General features: G+C 51.3%; 1 protein-coding gene across 6 annotated transcripts in view; it reads left to right on the top strand.

Moving 5' to 3' along the window:
• The window catches only part of GIT2 (GIT ArfGAP 2), a 49,031-nt gene that overhangs the window by 8,948 nt on the left and 19,073 nt on the right, over positions 1 to 21,010 (top strand). For 4 of the 6 annotated variants that reach the window (XM_056114480.1, XM_056114477.1, XM_056114476.1 and 1 more), the window contains exons 5-13: positions 894 to 980; positions 1,105 to 1,235; positions 4,499 to 4,593; positions 10,659 to 10,704; positions 12,470 to 12,521; positions 15,204 to 15,276; positions 15,420 to 15,517; positions 16,460 to 16,571; positions 19,338 to 19,480. In XM_056114480.1, the coding sequence (XP_055970455.1) occupies positions 894 to 980; positions 1,105 to 1,235; positions 4,499 to 4,593; positions 10,659 to 10,704; positions 12,470 to 12,521; positions 15,204 to 15,276; positions 15,420 to 15,517; positions 16,460 to 16,571; positions 19,338 to 19,480 (837 nt within the window). The remainder of the gene's footprint in view (positions 1 to 893; positions 981 to 1,104; positions 1,236 to 4,498; positions 4,594 to 10,658; positions 10,705 to 12,469; positions 12,522 to 15,203; positions 15,277 to 15,419; positions 15,518 to 16,459; positions 16,572 to 19,337; positions 19,481 to 21,010) is intronic. The other 2 variants (XM_056114478.1, XM_056114475.1) reach the window with 1 other exon arrangement.

Below are 21,010 nucleotides of genomic sequence, written 5' to 3'. Positions count from 1 at the left end.
GATGCAGATGTTGTAGGTTTCTCCGTTCACGTGCTCAAGGGTCCTGAATATTGAACAGTTCGGGATTAGACTGGAAGGCTTTTGAACCCTGCAGTTTTACAGAATTTGATACATGATGCTTCTTCCAACCAAGAATGACTCTGTTGAGGCATCGTGTACAGGCCAAGAATAATCTGGAGACGTGGAAGAAGAATCCATGGGTGTAAGAAATGTTGAACACGATGCCCTAAATGCTTTATTTTAATAAATAACGGAACGGTAATAATAGCTATGTTCATTGAGAGTCTGTGTACCCACAGTGGCTATGTACTGCCTACTCTTTTTTTTTTTTTCTTTTTGCTTTTTGGGTCACACCTGGCGGTGCATAGGGGTTACTCCTGGCTCTGCACTCAGGAGTCACTCTGGGCAGTGCTCAGGGGACCATATGGGATGCTGGGAATCAAACCCGGGTCGGCCGTGTGCAAGGCAAACGCCCTACCCGCTGTGCTATCTCCCCAGCCCCTGTACTGCCTACTCTTTAAGTCATTCATCTACTTACAGCCACCCTCATTTTCTGAAATGGGGTGCAGATTCCTTAAAAAAAAAAAACACTTCCTCCAGGTCACACAGCATGGAAGGGACCATGGGGTGACGTTCCGGTCTGGCCGATCTACCCCCACCCCCAGTTCCGGTTGTGCAGAGCCCACATTTCATACAAGGCCCATGCGTGGTCAGGCCTGTCCTCCCGGCCCACTTTCCTTCTCAGAGAAACGGATCTGACCCTGCCCGTAGAGCCCCGAGCAAGTGCAGATGAAGGTTGACACGCGCGCGATGGCAGTGAAAATAGCCGGCCAGCGGCTCTAGTCCATCCCGTCCCTGCATAGACAGCCTGGGGGGTTGTGTTTGTGTTTCAGCAACTTCATTCCAGCGTGAGAACCGGGAACCTGGAGACCTGTCTGAGGCTGCTCTCTCTCGGGGCGCAGGCCAACTTCTTCCACCCGGTAAGGCCGCGAGCGCCCACGACCCCCCTCCCGCCCCCGCCACGTCAAGACCAAGTGGGTCGTAGCGGGAGAACCCCTGGCTGACGGACGTTGCCTTTTCCGTGTGTTTTGCGCCGACCCTCAGGAAAAAGGAAACACCCCGCTCCACGTCGCCTCGAAAGCCGGCCAGATTCTGCAGGCGGAACTGCTGGCGGTGTACGGAGCCGACCCCGGCACCCAGGACTCCAGTGGGAAAACGCCTGTTGATTACGCAAGGTCCGAGCCCTCTCTCTCGTTGGGGTCGGGCTGTTGTCTGTGGTTCATTGTTGAGTGGCTAAATTGCACGCAGTCGACGTTTAACCCCTTTCAAGATTCACGTTCCACTTGCACACGGAGGCATCCAGACACGTGTGAGCTCAGACGCTGGCAGGGTCAGGGAAGGTAGAACCACGAGGCTTTTGTGCTGAGCTTCTGGTCCTTCCTGTCATCGTTGATAACACAGCAAACTGAGCCTTGGCCAGAGTCCAAATTGAGTAGTAATTGCAAAACCCACACCTCAGGGTTTTTTTGTTTTGTTTTGTTTTGTTTTTGTTTGTTTGTTGGTTGGTGGGGGGCAGGGGGTCTCCCCAACAGTGCTGACAAGACACGAGTCCAGGGTCCATTTTTAGGAACGCTCGGCCCAACGATGCAAACTTGATGGCTCAGTGCTCAGGCTTAGCAGTACTAGGGACCACGACAGTCACCCCAGAGGTGTCTGGGGGGACTACTTGGTGCCGGGGACAGAACTTGGGACCTCCGTGTGCAGGGCACGCACTCCAACTCTTTCAACTATCTCCCCAGCCCACTCATCAATTTTTTAATAACTTATTTGGGGAGGCCACACCCAGCAATGGCTGGGTTTCTCCTGAGCCTCACTCAGGAATCTCTTGGCAGTGCTCAGGGCATCATCCAGGGTGCTGGGGATTGAACCTGGGTCTGCTGCATGCAAGGCAAGTGTCCTACCCCGCTGTACTATCTCTCGACCAATTTTTTAATAATATTTCATCCTTTTTTGAACTTAAAAACAAATCTTTAAGGACAATTTATGTGACTAAATAATTATAACAAAATATTAATTGTAGACTTTCGGTGGTAGACATCTGAAAGCGTGGTGTAAGGGTCTTTAAATTTTCCTTTGTTTAGAAATTCTGAATCTAGGGACAGGGGAGGTAGATGCAGGGTTAGAGCATATGCCTAGCACGTTCGAGGCCCGTGTTCAGTCCCGGGCAAAGGGTGGCTCCTTGGCTTCCCCAGATTTGGTCCCTATTGAAACAGAAGCTAAAATGCCGCAACACTACAAAATAAACCCACAGGTTAGTCTTAAATGCCAGTTGAATGTTAAACGACGTGTCATTTTGTCTTTTTCCAAATCAGCTTTATCTATCACACAGCAATACTTTCTGCAGTGGAAAAAACAGGTGCAGTGAAATAACAGGGCCTGGAAGATAGTACAGCAGTTAGGATGCATGCTGGACGCACATCTGAGCCTGTGTAAGAGTAAGCCCTGAGCACGGGTGTGGGTCAAAAACCAAAAAAAAAAAAGAAAAGAAAAGAAGTATCTTGGGCCAAGGAGATAAGCCACGTGATAGAACAGATGCCTGGTATGCTGGTATGTGAGAGGCCCCGAGTTCCACGCTAGCACTACAGTTTCCCCACCCGGACGCCCACATCACCAGGCGTAGCTCTCGTGCCCCCCTGAGCACTGGAGAGCTGGCCAGAACAGACCCCTCAGGCCTTTGGGGCCATCCCTGCTATTGGGTGTGGCCCCCGTTAAAAGAGGAAAACCCTTCAGGGATGTTTTGCTGTCAACTCTAGTGTACTTCCTAATTTTACACAGAGTGAAAAATGAGGGAAACAAAAAAATCTGTTCCTGCAGAACTCAAAGATGTGTGATAGGTCAGAAACCGTCTTAAGAGTGCCTCAGTGGGGAGGAAGACTGACAGAAACTGACTCCAGGGCTGGAGCGATAGCACAGCGGGTAGGATGTTTGTCTTGCACGCGGCTGACCCAGGTTCGATTCCCAGCATCCCATGTGGTCCCCTGAGCACCGTGATGATTTCTGTGATTTCTGCATACACCAATCAGGAGTAATTCCTGAGTGCATGGGCCAGGAGTGACCCCCGTGCATTGCTGGGTGTGACCCAAAAAGCAAAAAAAGAAAAAAGAAACCGACTTCGGCTGGCTTGCTGGCTGGCTGGCTTTCAAACTTTGGGGCCACACCTGGTGGTGCTCAGGACTTACTCTTGGTTCTGCACTCAGGTGCCAGGGATTGAACCCAGCTCGGCCGCATGCGAAGCAAGCGCCTTCCCGCTGTTCTGTCCCTGGGCCCCCGGCTTCCTCTCAAAAGGAGGAGAACTGGGGCTGGAGCAATAGCACAGGGGGTAGGGCGTTTGCCTTGCACGCAGCCGACCCGGGTTCGATTCCCAGCATCCCATATGGTCCCCTGAGCACTGCCAGGAGTAACTCCTGAGTGCATGAGCCAGGAGTAACTCCTGTGCATTGCCGGGTGTGACCCAAAAAGCAAAAAAATAAAAAAGAGGAAAACTTACTTAAGTGATACTTAACCTGGGAATTTCCTCCTGGTGTGCTTTATCTTTAATGGTCCCTTGGTGTGATGGCATGTCACGTGCTAAATTTGTGATCAGGCTAGAAGAACTTCAAACAGCACTTCATCCTTCTGTGAATGAAGAAACACAGCTTGGTGTTTATTACCGTCTTCCGTTAATGGAAACCGGAGACAAGGAAATGCAGGTGGAAGTGAAGGTAGACGGGAGCTGCGCGTCAGCGTGGTCAGCCTTTCAGGTCTTCCCTTGGGAAGACCCGGAGGTGCTCTGCACACTCCTCCTGCGTCAGACTGGCCGTGTCAGAGGCAGCTCGAGGAGGCCCTTCTGCCTCGGATCCCCGGTCCCCACAGCCTTTCTGATCCCAGGCTTCCCAGAGGCAGGGTCTCCTCCACTCGAATATTGTGCATGGCTCTCCCGTGAGTTTTTCATGATTTCTGCCTACACCGTTGATCGCTTCTATCTTCTGCCTCTCAGATGATGTTCTTCATCTTGGTTTTGTTTTTGTGAGGGGCCCACACCTGGTGATGCTCCAGGATTACTCCTGGCTCTGTGCTCAGGGGTCACCCTTGGTGGTGCTCAGGGGAGCGTACAGGGTGCCGGGGATCAAACCCGGGTCACCTGTGCACAGGGCAAGCACCCTGCCCGCAGTCCTGTCGCTCTGGCCCTGCCTGAGGTTATACTTTATTCCTTTCATATGCCCTTGAATTTCTTTACTAAGCGTTCCGGTTTGTACATTGGAGGGAGGCGCGCGGTTCAGATTGCGAAAACCCGACGTTGGTCACGAAATACACCTGAGCAGACGGTTCACCTGAGCGCAGAAAGGCCGATTGTGCTCCCAGCTGGTCGGGTGTCGCAGGAGCTGTCTCTGTCCTTTCGGGATCCAGAGGCAGTGGCTGATGAGCGGTGTCAATGGTACTTTGTTTTCCCTTGGCGTAGGCAAGGAGGGCACCACGAGCTGGCAGAGCGCCTGGTGGAAATCCAGTACGAGCTGACCGACAGACTCGCCTTCTATCTCTGCGGCAGGAAACCAGGTGAGCCAAGGGATTGCGGCCGCTCGCCACCTCCACGCGGTCTCTGGGAAAAAACACAGGACGATCATGACGGCCTCCGCTTTAACCCACCCTAGGCAAAACTCCGAACAAGAATTTCTGTTTGAATGATAACGGACGTCAAAGGTAGTTTGATCGCATCTTGAATTTCCGTTTGTTGAAACGTCTGTTTTAGGTCTCGACTGTTTTGACTCCAAAGAGCATAATTGAACGCACATTGAGGGTAGCCCACAATTCTGGCACCTGGTACAGAACTAGGAACGGAAGAGCAGGACAGTGGCTCGTGTGGTTGTTTACAAAGTCGGCTACCCGCGAGTCCGGGATGAGATTCATGGTAGAGCCTGGCATAGATGAGTCCTGGGCTTGATCCCCGTCCCGCGCAGCCCCCTGAACGCCACTGGGTGCCACCAAGCATCTCTTTACTGCCCTGAGCAGTGCCACGGTGCTCCCCACCACTGAAGAAGGGTTGCCCTCTGAAGAACAAGGAAAGTCTGAAAAGCTCATTTTGCCATTCTCCAGCTGGGGCCGAACTAGGGTTAGCCAATCGTGGTCTGTGGCCACATCCCAACTGCGTTCACCTCGTTTTGGAATGGGAAGGGTCGGACTACACCCGGAAAAGCTGGGAGCTGTTCCCTGCTCAGCACTTGGTAGGTGCTTCTGGCAATACGAGGGGAACCTGCGGTACCAGGGATGGAGTCCCGGTACCCATCCTCCTAGATGCAGAGCCTGTGCTCTGGCCCTGTGTCACGTGGACCGGTTGGTTTAAGGTTCAACACGTGATATCCGCGCCATCCATTTATTTACATGTGTCTGTCTGTGACTGCTACCTCGGCATAAGGCATAAATTCCACTGGTAAAGCAGCCAAGGGCTGGTGGAATAGTTACCCCCCAAGACTGAAACATTGATCACCTAGTGCTTTCCAGACGAGTCTGCCGGCCGAGATACACAGGGGTGATGTGGTGATGTTCACCTGGGCCGTAGACTGAAGAGCCACTGGGCCGCAGCTCCCGTGGGCTGGAGCGAGCAGGCCTGCCCCGTCCCTCCCGCTGGATATAGTTAAAAACCCAGAGGCAGACTCGTGCGCTGGTCCCCGAGAACTGGGAGGAAGAAAATGCAAGCTGGGGGACCTTGCGGCCCCGGCAGGAGGATGGAGAGCGTCCTGCTTGTTTTCTGTCTTTCAGGCAGGCTCCAGCGAGGAACTGCATGAGGTATGCAGAGAAACCTCTTTCTGGTTCAGAGTGCAGGAACCAGGGAGCAGGGAGGTTCCCCTGGGTTTTATCACCTTCCTTTCTCCTCACCCTGGCCCCGGGTAGTCTTGTGGCTGTCTGGTGGCCACACCGGCTCTTGAGTCTCTGACCAAAAAACCCAGGGAGAATCCTGGTGGCTTGTTTTCCTTTCGCTTTGACCATGTAGCCTGGGAGGCAGAACCAAAATCTCATCTCCAGACCTCACTCTGGCCGGCCGCCTGCTCGACTGAAGAGGTGGCCATTTTCCAGAGATTTGAAGATTTGAGACTCAAGAGTCTCAATGCCTGTTAGTCAGAATATCTAGAATATCTAGAAACCCTTGATTCCTTCACCTTTGATGAACCAGGAAATCCCAGGAATTTCGGAGGGGAAAAGTCAGTCAGAAACACCCACCCAAGTGACACCGGAGTTGGATTTTTTGAGACGTGAAGCATCCAGTAAGACCAGAGTGCGGGTGTTTTTTAAACAAATAGAAAGTCTCAGCAGAGAAAAACAAGGTGCAGGAAGGAACCAAATGAAATGTTAGCACTTAAAATATAATGATTGAAACTAAAAAACAGATGAGAGGGGCTGGAACAATAGCACAGTGGGTAGGGCGTTTGCCTTGCATGTGGCCGACCCCAGGTTCGATTCCCATTATCCCATATGGTCCCCTGAGCACCACCAGGAGTGATTCCTGAGTATAGAACCATGAGTAACCCCTGTGCATCGCAGGTGTGACCCAAAAAGCAAAAAAATAATAATTTAAAAAAATTTAAAAAAAAAACGAGCTTAATAGCTGGAGCGATAGCACAGCAGGTAGGGCGTTCGCCTTACAAGCGGCCAACATGGCCGACCCGAGTTCGATTCCTCCGCCCCTCTCGGAGAGCCCGGCAAGCTACCGAGAGTATTCGACATGCCAAACACAGTAACAACAAAGTCTCCAATGGAGACGTTACTGGGCCCGCTCGAGCAAATAGCAGATTCCACTAAGTATCTTTTCTGACCTTAATGGAACGATAGTAGAAATAAATGATAGTAGAAATATAATTGGATACCTAGAGGGTTGAGAATAAAACAACATACTTCTATTTTCTTTTTTTTTTTTTTTGCTTTTTGGGTCACACCCAGCAATGCTCAGGGGTTAGCCTGGCTCTGCACTCAGGGTTCACTCCTGGCGATGCTCAGGGGACCATATGGGATGCTGGGATTCGAACCCGGGTCAGCCGCATGTAAGGCAAACGCCCTACCCGCTGTGCTATCGCTCCAGCCCAAGAAAACAACATACTTCTAAATAATCTCTATTTAGTCTCTATATAAGAGGAAGTCTCAAAGGAAATTAAAAAATATTTCGAACTAGATGAAGGTGAAACTACAGAGAGCCGAGTCAGTTCTGGGTGAGCTGCAGGAGTTGAGCGGGAAAAGGAAATTCTCGGAGCAAAGAAGCAGAGAGTCGCGTGGAGTTCACCCCGGTGAGAGTCTGCAACCCCTGCACGTAGTGCTACCGGCCAGGAGTGGCTGCGGATGGAGCGAGTGCCACACTCCGGCTTGGAGCCTCCAGTAAGGTGTAGGCCCAGAAAAGCTCTCCAGAGAGCCCCCCCGAAGCTCAAGTCATGGTTTGACCTCACCGATGAAGAAATGACTGCTCCCAGTAGTTCTAGGGCAAGCCCACCCAACAGGACTGGGCGAGCAGATGGCAGCACGTTGCCTGTATTGACAGAGAATGTGGGTGGATCAGAAGCAAACCATCTGTGTGAGAGCACTCGCGGGGTTTGTCACGTTTAGCTTTGTTCAACCCAGACGGGATGGTTTCTGCAGGAAGTTAGCTCCCAAAGAAAAGAGCAGAAGGTTAGGAGATCATTCCAGACCATGAACATGGTATAACGAACAGCTATGTAGCACGGTAGCACTGTCCTCCCGTTGTTCATCGATTTGCTCGAGCGGGCCCAGTAACGTCTTCATTGTGAGACTTTGTTGTTACTGTGTTTGGCATATCGAATACGACTCGGGTTGCCAGGCTTTGCTGTGCGGGCGAGATCCTCTCGGTAGCTTGCCGGGCTCTCCGAGAGGGGCGGAGGAATCGAACCCAGCTTGGCCAGGCTGGCTGCGCGCAAGGCAAAGGCCCTGCCACTGTGCTGTCGCTCCACCCGTGATGAAGAGCTATAATTTGAAAAAATGTAGGGTGAAATCTAAAGTCAAAAGAGATTTTTCTTTACCCTCTCCAGGGTCTAAAACCAATGAGAAATCTTTCGTGTGTGCTTGTGAGCGTGTCAGGAGATGAACTCCACCTCTTCCCACCTGGAGGGCACCAGAGGGCATGCCAAGGCGCAAGTGAACCCGTTTGAAATGATTTTAAAGAGAACCCAAGTGTCTCCAGAGTTGTATTGGGGAGATGCAAATTTAAAGATCAAGCGGTCACCAAAGGGGGTGTTCTGCCTGGCAGCATTTTGGATGCTTGGGCGCCTTTTGGCAAACCTGAGCTTTGCCGATGTACAGGAACACCCGGATGTACTCTAACCTTGGAATGGCTGCTGCTTGTAAGCTTTGTTGTTGTTGTTTGTCTTTTTGGGTCACACCCAGCGATGCGCAGGGGCTACTCCTGGCTCTGCACTCCTGGTGATGCTCAGGGGACCATATGGGATGCTGGGAATCCAACCCGGGTCAGCCGCATTCAAGGCAAACACCCTCCCCACTATACTATCACTCCAGCCCCAGTGAGCTTTGTTTTGAAAATTGAATGTTTTTCAGAGTAGCCTCAGAGAGTGACCACCTTATTTCTCAACGCTTGGGCCCTTTAGGTTTGGGAAAACTAGACTGTCAGATTTCCTGGTGGACACCGGGATCTCCTGTGTAATATGTGTAAATCCTGTGAGATGCTTTTCAAATAAGCACTCTAAGGTATTCTGGGTAGTTTTATACTGGAACGATTAGAAAGGTAAGTTTATTATGGAGGAATTAATATATGGATCATAGTAACAGAAAACTTCGGTGGTTTTATTTTGATATCCTTGAGTTTCAGGACTGAATGTTTATTTAAATTAATGCATACCCATGTTTAAAAGATGAGGCCTCCTGGTCTTTAGACAAGGCACAAAGACAAAAAAAAATAAAATTGCAGCATACCATGATTTGGGGGATACAGCAGCAGGACAGATAGTACACCAGGTTAAGGCACTTGCTTTACTTGCAGTTACTTGCAGTCAGTTTAAGTTCAATCTCCCACGTCCCATACAGTTCCCTGAGCACCACAGGAATTGATCCCTGAGCCAGAAATAAGCCCCAAGCATTGCCAGATGTAACACCGAAAACATATACTGGGGGGCAGGGGGAAGAAGATTAAACTAAACCCAGAGCAAACAGCACAGAAGTCAACAGGAAAGATAAAACAGCAGGTAAGGTTCTTACTTGGAACCAACCCAGGTTCTGTCCCTGCCAGCCCATATGGTTCCTGGAGCACCGTCAGGAGTGATTGCTGGGGTCTGGAGCAATAGCACAGCAGGTAGGGCTTTTGCTTTGCACGCGGCTGACCTGGGTTCGATGCCCAGCATCTCATATGGTCCCCCAGCACCGCCAGGAGTAATTCCTGAGTGCAGAGCCAGGAGTAACCCCTGTGCATCACTGGGTATGACGAAGGAGGGAGGGAGGGAGGGAGGGAGGGAGGAAGGAAGGAAGGAAGGAAGGAAGGAAGGAAGGAAGGAAGGAAGGAAGGAAGGAAGGATTGCTGACGGCTGAATGCAGAACCAAGAGTAACCCCTGAGCATTGCCAGGTGTGACCCAAAAAGAAGAAGAAAATGAAATAAAAATAGGAAGATAATAGAAGTCTGTTAACCTAGAAGCCGACTTATCTTATTTTACTTTTATTTTGGTTTGTACGCCACACCCAGAGATGCCTGCAGGATCACATCGTGCCAGGGATCAAACTCAGGGCGCCACAGGCAAAGCGTGTGCTCCAGCCCTTCCCGTCATCTCCTTGACCCCTTAGATCAAGTATTTAGTCCTAACAGTCCGTAAGGGAAAATGCTCTGTTTCGTCCACATTCAAAACTTTTTCCTCTGCACAAAGTAACAAGAGATTCGTGAAGCCGTAGACTGGCGGAAGAGGTCTGGGAATCCAGCATGAGGAGAGACTCTGGAAGACGCCCGTCAGAGCCACGGTCAGATGCCACGGTATTCCGATTGGAATGGGGCAGCTGCACTGCTCGTGCGTGGCTGGTTGGCCTGGGAAATGATGGAACAGCTCTGGCAAAAGACGTCTAGCCGCGTCTTACTCTGCGCTCTTACCCAGAAGCCCTGGACAAGCGAAGACCCCCACAGTGGCCTGCCCAGGAGTGACCCTGGTGCCTTTCTGCACGAACACATGGTGTCCTCCATACTCATGATGTATGAGTCAGTGTTATGGGATACGGGGCCCCTGCCTGGATCCGCCAGCACCCCCAGGGGCCATTTTATGCCAGTTGACTCAGTTGAAAGTAGGCCACAAAGGCCAGGTCGCCAAAGCTTCCCACGTTCCACCTGGAAATCTCTCTCTGAACTAACTCAGCTCCCGGAATTCGTCCTTCCCTGACTGGAGAGCCTTGATTAAGCTGGGCATGAGCAAAGGGTATGGGTTGGCGTGCGTGAGCAGAGGCTTTCTGCTTAAGAATGCTGGAAACTCACAGGTCCCTCCTACCAAGGGGGTAAGTGGGAGTGCGGAGCCCGTCTTTCTCCACATAACTCGCAATTCTGGGAAAGCGCAAGTTGCAAAATACAAATTGAGAAAAATAATAGTATTCTTTACAGATCACGTACATGAATAAAATTTTGACTTGCTGTCTCTTTCAGATCACAAAAATGGACAGCACTTTATAATACCTCAGATGGCAGACAGGTAAGGCCATTGAATTACCAACCCACTTTATGTCACTGATATTTCCTTGGTTGTGTCGCGTTCATGTTTCGTTTTCTGTTTAACGAAGCCCAAACATTTTTCTCTTTTTATGGCTTTACAATTTGGAAATAAGACGGCTGTAAGTAGACCACCTTATAAACCTCCGTTTGAAAGAGCACACAAGTAGCAGATCTACTAACGAGGAAATTGGAGTCAGTGGCCATGTCACAGTTTTAGCCAGGGGTGATGGTGTATCTGTAGACTGTGTCCACGGATGAGTCTACTACAGGAGTGGGTGTGCTTTTCCTGCCACAGGAAGTAGACAGCTTTTGATTGCTGTAGGAAGTATTTGGGGCTTGGGAGGGCCATTGAGCCTCTGTCACCGCTTCTGGGCTCCGTCGTTGTTGGTGGAAGCAGCATGGATGGCCCTTGGCAAAAGTTGGGTGTGGACATGCTGATACAGCTGGGTCTGGACACTCATGTTTGAATTTCATAGTTTTCACGTGTTATGAAGTATTTCTCCTGGGTTTCTCTACCCATCTCTCCCCAGCCATTTAAAACATTAAAGTCAGGGCCAGGGAGATGGAAGAGCAGGTAGGGTGCTTGTCTTGGCATGCTGCCAACCTGGGCTCGATCCCTGACATCCCTTATGATCCCCTGACTCAGCCAGGAGTGATTCCTGAGTGCAGAGCTAGGAAGCAAACCCTGAGTGTTTAGTCTGGGTATGGCCCCCTCCACGTTCCCCCCTCCCAAAAAAAAATAAAAAATAAAAACACCAGAAAGAAGTGAAAATGATTCTTAGCTCTTGGGATGAACAAAAAGTGGGCTGTTATCTGATGATACAAGGTCCGATATGTTCTTGACTGCAGGAAGGAACCTTCAGCTCTTTTTTAAGGCTGTTAACTTGGCACAGATACTGTCTGTGTTTATGAAATAAATAAGTAACTTCTTCACCCGTTGTCCTGCTCTAACGGTTTTTCACATTCTGGTCTTTTCATTTTTTACCTGTGCTTTATATATAAAGCAAACTTGTTTTTGTTTTTTTAGTAGCAGATCATGTGTGATACTAGATAATTAAGATATTTCTCGAAGGAAAGTGTCTGTTTGTTTCTGTGGTGCCGGGATCACACCCAGAGTCTCACGCGTGCAAGGCCAGTGTTCTCTTCTGCCACTGAGCTTCGTCCCTGGTCCCTAAAGGGGTTTCTTTGTTGTTGTTGTTGTTGGCTTGTGGGGTTAGACCAGGGGATGCTCAGGGTTCACTCCTGGCGCTGCACTCAGGACTTTCTCCTGGCAGTGCTCAGGGGATCATATGTGATGCCAGAGATCGAACCCAGGTTGGCAGCATGCAAGGCAGACGCCCTCCCCGCCGCACTGCTTCTCTGGCCCTAGAAGAAGTTCCTTTGACCAAGAGCAGTGTCTTCGTGCTGACTCTATTGAGCTGTAAAATTTTTCACCCTGACTGTGTCCAGGAACTGTAATTAATTATTTTGATACCGTAGCTAATTAATCTTCTACGGAACTCAAAAAAAAATAGTTCTGGAGGCTGGGGAAATGGCACACGAAATAAGGTGCTTGCCTTACACACGGCCAACCTGAGCACCCTGTATGGTCCCCTGAGCACTGCCAGGAGTGATCCCTGAGTACCTCCAGGAGTGAGCATAGAGCCAAGAGTAAGCCTTGAGCATGGCCAGGCCTTTCCCCACCCCCTCCACTCCCCCACCCCCCAAAAGTTTTGTTTGCTTATTAGTTTTGTACATTTTCTTAGCAGCCTGGATTTGTCTGAATTGGCCAAAGCTGCCAAGAAGAAACTTCAGTCTGTGAGTATCCCTCCTTCCTAGCGAATTCTGCGGTGTGGGGTCCGGGTAGCCTCCTGACGATCGCACGAGATGCCTTTGGCTCATATATGCTCTCAGTTGTTAAATCAGAAGCGGACCATTGTGTACATTGCAGCTAAGACTGAACATACCGAAGTTTAGCACGTCTGATGGGCTCGGCTTCGAATCATAGTCTTCCTGTCATTTTGAAAATGACGCCTTGGCTTTTGACAGTGGACTGTCATTTCTTCTCATAAGAGCTCCCAGGTTCCTCTGAGCATGGATGGGCAGGTGGGGTGTGCGTCCTGGGGATTACTTCCTGTAGCATCACATCCTGGTCCTGATGGAAGCCCGTGTCGCCATGGTGAGTACTGCGGGTCCTCGGGCGGCCGTCGAGATCCAGCCCCCGCGCGACGCTCTTGCCTGTCCCAGGCCGTGCAGAGCTGGTGGTCCTGCTCGGAACACGTTGCCTGTGCGCGGTTTGCTCAGTTTCCAGTCACACCCGTCTTGAATCTCCGTGCGTGTCTCTTTCTGCCCTGCCTGTCTCCCTCGCGGTCAGGTCCCAGAGTACCTCCTCTGGAAGAGTTTTTTTTAGATTTAAACCCCACACAGAAAGATTTAACAGGGTGCTCCCCCGGCCATTTGATGTAGTTCTTTGCACTCGGGATCAAAACTGGGAGTCGTAGCTGCTCTCTTCACCTTGAGGGCACCAGCGAACTCTCACCTTGCGGTTCTTGTCCTCTTGCTCACCATTCTGTGTGTGTGTGTGTGTGTGTGTGTGTGTGTGTGTGTGTGTGTGTGTGTGTGAGAAATACTCCTCCCTGGATTGGCACTCTGAGGTCAGGAGCTCACGTGTGACACAGGAGTCCCCTCTTTCTGTTTGTTTTTGCTCAGGGCTTTCATCCCTTCATCGCATCAGGACTTCGCCTCAGGCTGCCTCTGTGTGTAGGGGGGCGTTTCCCCAGACCTAACTCTGGTCTTGCAGCTCCTGAGATGACTTAGAACTTTGTCTCGTTCCCCTTTCCATTGAGACCCTCTCCTCAAACCTCACATGAGGGTTCAGTGACTCTTCCTCCTTCCTCGCATTTCATTGTGTGGTGAAATAAATGTCCTTGATGCCGTTTGTTTGGCTTCTGTGTTCTGTGTCTGTGGTTTTGTGTGTCTGCGTGTTCTGCTACCTTTTTGTTTTGTTCAGGGCCATACCCGGTGGCGCTCAGGGCTTACTCCTGGCTCTGAGCTCAGGGATCGCTCCTGACTGGGTTCTGGGGACTATGTTTAGTGCCAGGGATCAAACCAGAATCAGCTGGGCGCAAGACAAAAGCCCTACTAGCCGGCCTGTCCACGGCTCTGGCCCCTGATACCTCTTCGGTTACTTGTTTATTTGAGGGGGGGAGGGGGAAGTTGATCCACACTCAGAGATGCTCAGGGCTTACCTCTGGCTTTGAGCTCAGAAATCGCTCCTGGTGGAGCCTGGGGACCTTTTGACATGAAAAGGCTCATGGAGTAGGGTCTAAAGCGAGACGGCAGATTTATGACGCGAGCGCAGCATCACAGAACTTCTGCAAATCAGCAAAGACTAGAGGACCCATCCACAATTACCGTATTATCCATGGATTCATACTTTGATGTAATTTTTATTTCCTATGTGTGTATAATATATATATATTTTTTCTAACTAAACCCCAGTAATAATGCCAGATTTTTTTTTCCTTTTTTTCTTTGCCCAGCTTTTTCACATGTTCCCATGCAGTCAGTGTGGCCAGCATTTTTCATTGCTGCGTAGTACAGTGTCATCTAGTTCATGTTCGAGGCACAGCTCCCGGGGTCAGGTTCTAGGTGTAGATGGAAGGAAGTCAGAGGGGATAGAACCAACCCCCTGTCGTCTCAGAATGAGAAAGCAGATACCTAGATAATGACAGCCACTTGTGCCAGGTAGCTGGCACCGTGAGTATGGCGCTTGCCTCGCATGTGCTGGCCCGGGTTTTGGTTTCTGGAACCCCTTATGGTCCCCGGAGCCCCGCCAGGGGTGATCCCTGCCCTGTGCGCAGAGCCAGGAGTAATCGTCGAGCATGGCTGAGTGTGGTCCCAAAACAAAACAATACAAAGGTAATTGGCCCGAAGAGCATCAGAGCACCGGGGTGTGTGTGGTATGAGGCAGAATGTGCAGCGAGAGCCAGAATTCCCTTGGCCGGGCCGAGGAGGACCCGGGCTGACCCACCCGGTGGGCAGCCCAGCTGCAGAAACAGCTTCATGGGCTGCATTCAGAATATCCTTTCGGGGGAGCGGGGAGGGGAGGGCGTTTTTGTGGGACTTGCACGGCTGAGACTTGACAGGCCAGGGTGGCAGGCGGGAGGTTGTCCTGGCACAGGCCGAGAGAACTGACAGAGGCCCTGAGAGCCGAAGATGAGAGAGATCTCGGTTCTGACATCCTGCCCTTTAGACGCTTCTGCCCACCTCGAGAGTGCAGTGCTCAGTGGGTGAGGCTCCGGTCCAGGCTCACGTTCCCGGAGGATCGTGTCCGGTTTGGGAAAAACGCTTCGGTCCGTCTGTGTGACGGTGGGGACTTCATCTGCCGAGTTCTGGTTTGGGGTGAAACTGGAGCCAAGAGGGCGGAATCAGCTTGTCTCCACTCATTCTCTGGCTCGCATGTTGGTCCCTGATGTCCCTGCTCCCTTCTCCTTTCAGCTGAGCAATCATTTGTTCGAAGAGCTCGCCATGGACGTCTACGACGAGGTTGACCGGCGAGAGACGGACGCAGGTGACTCGGCACGCGGCCTTCTCGGCTCGGCCTGTTGGCCCTGGGTGGGGGCAGCTCCCACCCTGCTCTTCCCCCGGCCCGCGACACCCCCCTGCTGATGTGACCCTCTCTCTGGCTCTCCCCATCCCCCTCCCCCCACACAGTCTGGCTGGCCACGCAAAACCACAGCACCCTGGTCACCGAGACAACCGTCGTCCCCTTCCTTCCGGTCAACCCCGAGTACTCATCCACACGGAACCAGGCAAGTGTCAAGTCTGGAACGTCCTCTCGTTCACTCAGGAAGAGCGGTATTTTATTTTTCCAGGCTATCATTTTGAAATATTTTGATTGACTTTACACACACACACACACACACACACACACACACACACACACACACAGAGTTCTAAAATTGGCAGGGAATCCATAGAAATAAATGGGAAAGAATATACAACTTATAAATACCCCTGCTAGTAATGATTTCTTTTTTTAAAGCAGTGTAAAGGCACTACTGAAAGTTTTGTCAATCCGCTGAGTTAGGGAATAAGGGGCCCCCTCCGTGCTCACAAGCATCTGGGAAAATGCGCCTTCTCGTACTGCAGACATCGTTTATACTGGTGCAGGCTTCAGCTTCAGAAGTCTTGAAATGAAGTAGATCCTTGCAATGGGATCTCTTTGTTTGGAACTGTGTTCTAATAAGAACACAAAAGGTCTGTGCAGTTATTTTTACCGAGGAACTGTATTTAATGCTGGGACCTCTCGTGAGCCTCCGCACTCACCAAGAGAAGGGAATTGAGAAAAAGCTTCTGATATATTTTTGGTTAATCGCTTTCAGGATGGATTTCTGGTATCTGGACTAAAACTTCATCTTCTTGAAATTGGAAAGTCTTTCTGCAAAGTTAATTTTTTGTTCTTACTAGGTCCACTTCCAAACTGAACTGGTAGGAAGGAGAACAGCATTGAGTAGAACCATTTTGGCTTTGTTCACAAAAAACAAACGTGTGCTGTGGGAACTTACGTGGTCTGAAGTCTCCGTATGGCTTTAAGCTTCGAGGGAAATGTTAATATTTAATTATTACCATCTGATATTCTGATCCTGCTGGAGGACCTTTGCCTAAGTGTGGCAGTAACCTGGCCAGGTTGCTGTGAATATTTTTACGCTCTTTCATTTGGGAATATCTCCGATTATTTTCTACCCCTCCAGGGCAGACAGAAATTAGCCCGGTTTAATGCGCATGAGTTTGCCACGCTGGTTATCGACATACTCAGCGATGCCAAGCGGAGACAGCAAGGCGGTCCTCTCTCTAGTTCAAAAGGTAACTGTTTCGAACCTCTCAGTGTTTGCCCCCCGACCTTCCAATTAGGACCTAAGTGCCGAATCTAAAGTTAAAAATCAGGGCTGGAGGAGAAGCACAGCGGGGAGGGTGTTGGCCTTGCACGCGGCCAACCGGGATTCGATTCCCAGCATCCCCCGAGCACCGCCGGGAGTGATTCCTGAGTGTACAGCCAGGAGGAGTAACTCCTGAGTATCACTGGATGTGACCCAAAAAAAGAAAAATTCACAGTTCACCTGCTGTTGTTGGGTTACTTTAAGCTTATGTCTCTGCAGTGAAAAATCATTGTCACAGTTGTCATTTGTGATTGTGATGCAAGCATGGAGCTCCCGTTGTGCAGGGCCCCAGAGGCTGACTCCGGAGCTCAAGGTCACCCTAGGTCACCCTGCGAGGAATGCCGGCCACCCCAGCCCTGAGGCTGTACATTTTCCTTACTCCTGATTAGAGAGATAATACATTTTTATCGTAGAACATTTAAACAGAAGAAATGTACACCATCAAGATTAAGTTTTCAGGCAGCCTTGTATTTCCCAGACAGATACCACGGACATCACTTTGGTCTTGAGTTTATTGCTTCACCCAGAAATGAGGAAGCTCTGTGAAAGTTGATTAAATCGTGTTGAAAAGTACAGCGAGAAAGGGCCCTTTCATAAATGTGAAGTCTCAGAGTGTATGTACTTGGATTTGATGGTTCCATTGTGTTGAGAAATAAGGAGACTTACATTTTATTATGTATCCCATTAAAAATGTTAGAGACAATCAGTAATAGAGCATATAATATAATAGAGTTTTTGAGACAGAGAGTGTGTGTGTGTGTGTGTGTGTGTGTGTGTGTGTGTGTGTGAGAGAGAGAGAGAGAGAGAGAGAAAGAGAGAGTAAGAGAGTACGTGTGTGTGTTTTATGCCTGGAACTGAACAACTGAACACTGGGCCCCACCATTACTGTTCTACCACTGAGCCTAACGCTCAATCCAGTCATCAGTTCTAGACCACGTCTGTCTGCTCAGGACCTACTCCAGCTTGGTGCGTGAGAGACCTTGTGTCGCTGGAGATTCGCCCCTGGATGGGTCTCATGCATGAAAAGTCGTGCTCAGCCCTCTCGACCCTGCGAGCACGGGTTTTGGGCCGCGCTGAGCAGCCAACGCCCAGGTGCTTTCCTGGGCCTGTGCTCGGGTTCTCCCAAGAGTGCTTGCGGGAACATGTCGAAAATGCGGGGGATCGGATCCCAGGGTCGCCCATGTGCAAGGCACGTGACCGGATCCCTGGCTCTCTCCAGCCCCCTTTTCGTCAACTTCATGGGCTTTATAAACCAGTCCAGTGTTGTAAGGGAAGTAACACGCGCAAACAAGTGAATGGATGACGTCAAGTGTGACTCTGCTGTCCGTTCTCACTGCGTGCAGATCCCACGCTTGCCAGTTCTCCTCTTGGTAAAGCTTTGTAACTCCCAGGTCGCTCCCTGCCGCACTCTCATTCCATGTCCATGACTTGTGGACACAGACACAAAGCAGTGAAGAGTAGTGAAGAGCGGGGAGGGCATTTGTCTTGCACACTGCCGACCCGGGTTTGATCCCCGGCATCCCATAGGTCTCCTGAGCCCACCAGGAGGGATTCCTGAGTGCAGAGCAGGAGCATTGCCGCGTGTGACCCAAAACTGTCACTGTCACTGTCCTCCCGTTGTTCATCGATCGGCTCGAGCAGGCCCAGTAACGTCTCCATCGTGAGCCTTGTTGTTACTGTGTTTGGCATATGGAATATGTCATGGGTAGCTTGCCGGGCTCTCCGAGAGGGGCGGAGGAATCGAACCTGGGTCGGCCAGGTCGGCCGCGCGCAAGGCAGACACCCGCTGTGCTCTCGCTCCAACCCTAAACAAAAACCAAAATTTATGTCTTCCGAGACACATGTTCCAAGTTGAGATTGATGAAGGCTGTACACGCTTGTCTTTTATTTGTGTACTCACATAGCCCACAAGCGTCGTTTGCAAGGTCTGTTTCACGCCCCATTTTTCGGGGTTTTATGCTTTCGCCTGTGATCTCACTGTTTAAGGTCGCCCGAGCCTAGTGCTGAATGCTGTCTTGGGGTGTCCGAGCATAAGAAGGCAGCAGTGTTGACAGAAAAAAGGCCTGTTTTAGGGAGGCTTCCTCCAGCACGAGTTACAGAGTGTGCTGGCTTGGAGTTCAGTATTAACGAGCTAACAGATATTCTAGACAGTGTCTTTAAAAAAAAAAACACCCACAAAACAAGGTTATAAGCTAACTGGTTGATGAGGTTGTTATGATCAGGAGCTCACAAGCTTTTACTTTCACTCAGAACAGTGGTTCAGTATTTGTGAATTCAGTCTTCATAGTAACTTGATTCATCGTATCTCCTGCAAGTAATGAGAACTGCTTGTCTGTGCATAGAGAAAAACTTGAAGGAAATCATATACCAATGATTATGATTATTTTATTATCCCTATCCATTAGGGTTTTTTTAGTGAATCTTTATTAGCTCTTCAATCAGCTTAAATATTACTTTTTTTTTTTTTTTGCTTTATTGGGTCACACCCAGAGATGCACAGGGGTGACTCCTGGCTCATGCACTCAGGAATCACTCCTGGCGGTGCTCGAGGGACCCTATGGGATGCTGGGGATCGAACTCGGCTTGGCTGCATGCCAGGCAAATGCCCTACCCGCTGTGCTGTCTCTCCAGCCCCGAGGAGGGAGGTTTTTTTCCCTAAACCCGAAGTCAAGCTATTTGCTTCTGTCGGTAGACAACGTGGAGCTCATCCTGAAAACGATCAGCAGCCAGCACAGTGTTGAGGGCCACGACAACGACCAGCCCGACTACGACAGCGTGGCTTCGGACGAGGACACGGACCCGGAAGCCACCGCCAGCAAGGCCAGCAGGCAGAAGGTGAGAGGCGACGGGGCGCCCGCAGTGGGGGCCGGGGCTTCTTTCCAGAACCCCGTCCTCTTGCGAGTTGGCCTCGTCTGCATGTGCCGGGGGCCGGCCCTCTGGAGAACGCCGTGCAGGTAAAGTGGGGTCCGCAGCTCGCGTGGGCCGGACGGAGACTGGAATGCGGGAACTAGCTGGAAGACAGGAGTCCGTCATCCCCGGCTCAGAGGCCGGGTCACAGCCCTGCCGCACTTGGGACTTTCTGCGGCTTGTGAGGGGGCCCTGTCCATCAGCCCCTCACCAGACGTTCGCCAGGTGTCGCTTCCCTGGCTGATCCGCCCCTCTGGCTAACCCTTTACCCGCGAGGCTGCGGGCCGAGGTAGAACGCGACGGGCATCACCTGCAGCGGAGCGGCGGGCGGCCGGCAAGCCGGTACCCCACGGAGGCTTGGGGCGCGGGAGGGCTCTTCCACCCCGCCGAGCCGGGGCAGCTTTGGGGGCGGGTGGAAGGGCGACAGTCGGAGCCGTTGGGGTTCCTGTGGGGAGCACGGAGAGGAAGGGATCGTCGTCTGGGGACTGCTGGCGAGCTCCAAGCAGGGAGGGCCTGCGAGGGAGAGTCCGTGTGGCACAGTGGCAGGCCTCGAGGGACCGGCAGGGGCAGACCCTGCAGGCATGTGAGAGCACAGAGAGAAGACGGGAGAAGGGCCGGGCGGGCAGGCAGGTGGCGATAGCAGGACATCGCGGAGGTGCGTGGAGGCCACGGAGCTCCAGCTCCCGGGCCTGGGAGATAGACGGGCACGCAGGGGCACGGGAGCCACTAGTCTCAGCCGGAAAGCCCCCGCCAGACCTCCCAGAGGCTCCAGGCCCACTCGGGGGGAAAGCAAGACCCTCCCCACTGCGGAGGTCCTCCGGGCTCTGACAGTGCCCAGGGCCGCCGCCTCCTGACCCCGCTCACCCGCTGCCCCTGGCTGAGCTCTGTGCTGGCTGGAACTGCCCCCTGCCGACAGCCGTTCACTAATGTCCTCACCTCCTTAAGGCTGCGGCTCCCGGCTCACCTCCCGAAGACTCACCCTGCCGGCCCGATCCGTCACCCTCTGTGCACTCACCTTCACTTCCCAGGCCCGCACCCTGCTCCGTTTGACCTGTCTTCACAGCACTAACAACTGCTGTCTCATCACCTAGTTACTTCGTTTTTTTTTCCCCCTCCTTCCCTCCTCTGCTCGAATGTAAATACCAGGAAGCAGGAATCTTTGGTTTCATTTCCGATGTATCGCAAGCCCCCTAGAGTACTGCTGGAGGCACAGTGAAAACCCGTTGGCCTGAAAGAGGTGACAACAGTGAATCCAAAGATAAACGCTAAGCGTGAGGAAGGCAGACACGCAGGCACCTAGTCTGTTGGAGCAGATGATCGCCCCTCTGCCTGTTCTGATGAGAAAGAAAGAAAGAGAGAAAGAAAGAAAGAAAGAGAGAGAGAGAGAGAGAGAGAGAGAGACTCCAAATTTTTTTTCAAGTACCCTAGTAACCCCACTTTTATGTGTCACTTCTGCTT

The sequence above is a fragment of the Sorex fumeus genome, unplaced genomic scaffold (genome assembly GCF_029834395.1).
Source record: "Sorex fumeus unplaced genomic scaffold, SorFum_2.1 ptg000025l, whole genome shotgun sequence".
NCBI classification, from domain to species: domain Eukaryota; kingdom Metazoa; phylum Chordata; class Mammalia; order Eulipotyphla; family Soricidae; genus Sorex; species Sorex fumeus.
Note: the sequence above shows the minus strand (reverse complement) of the source record. Positions and strands in the feature narration are given on the sequence as shown.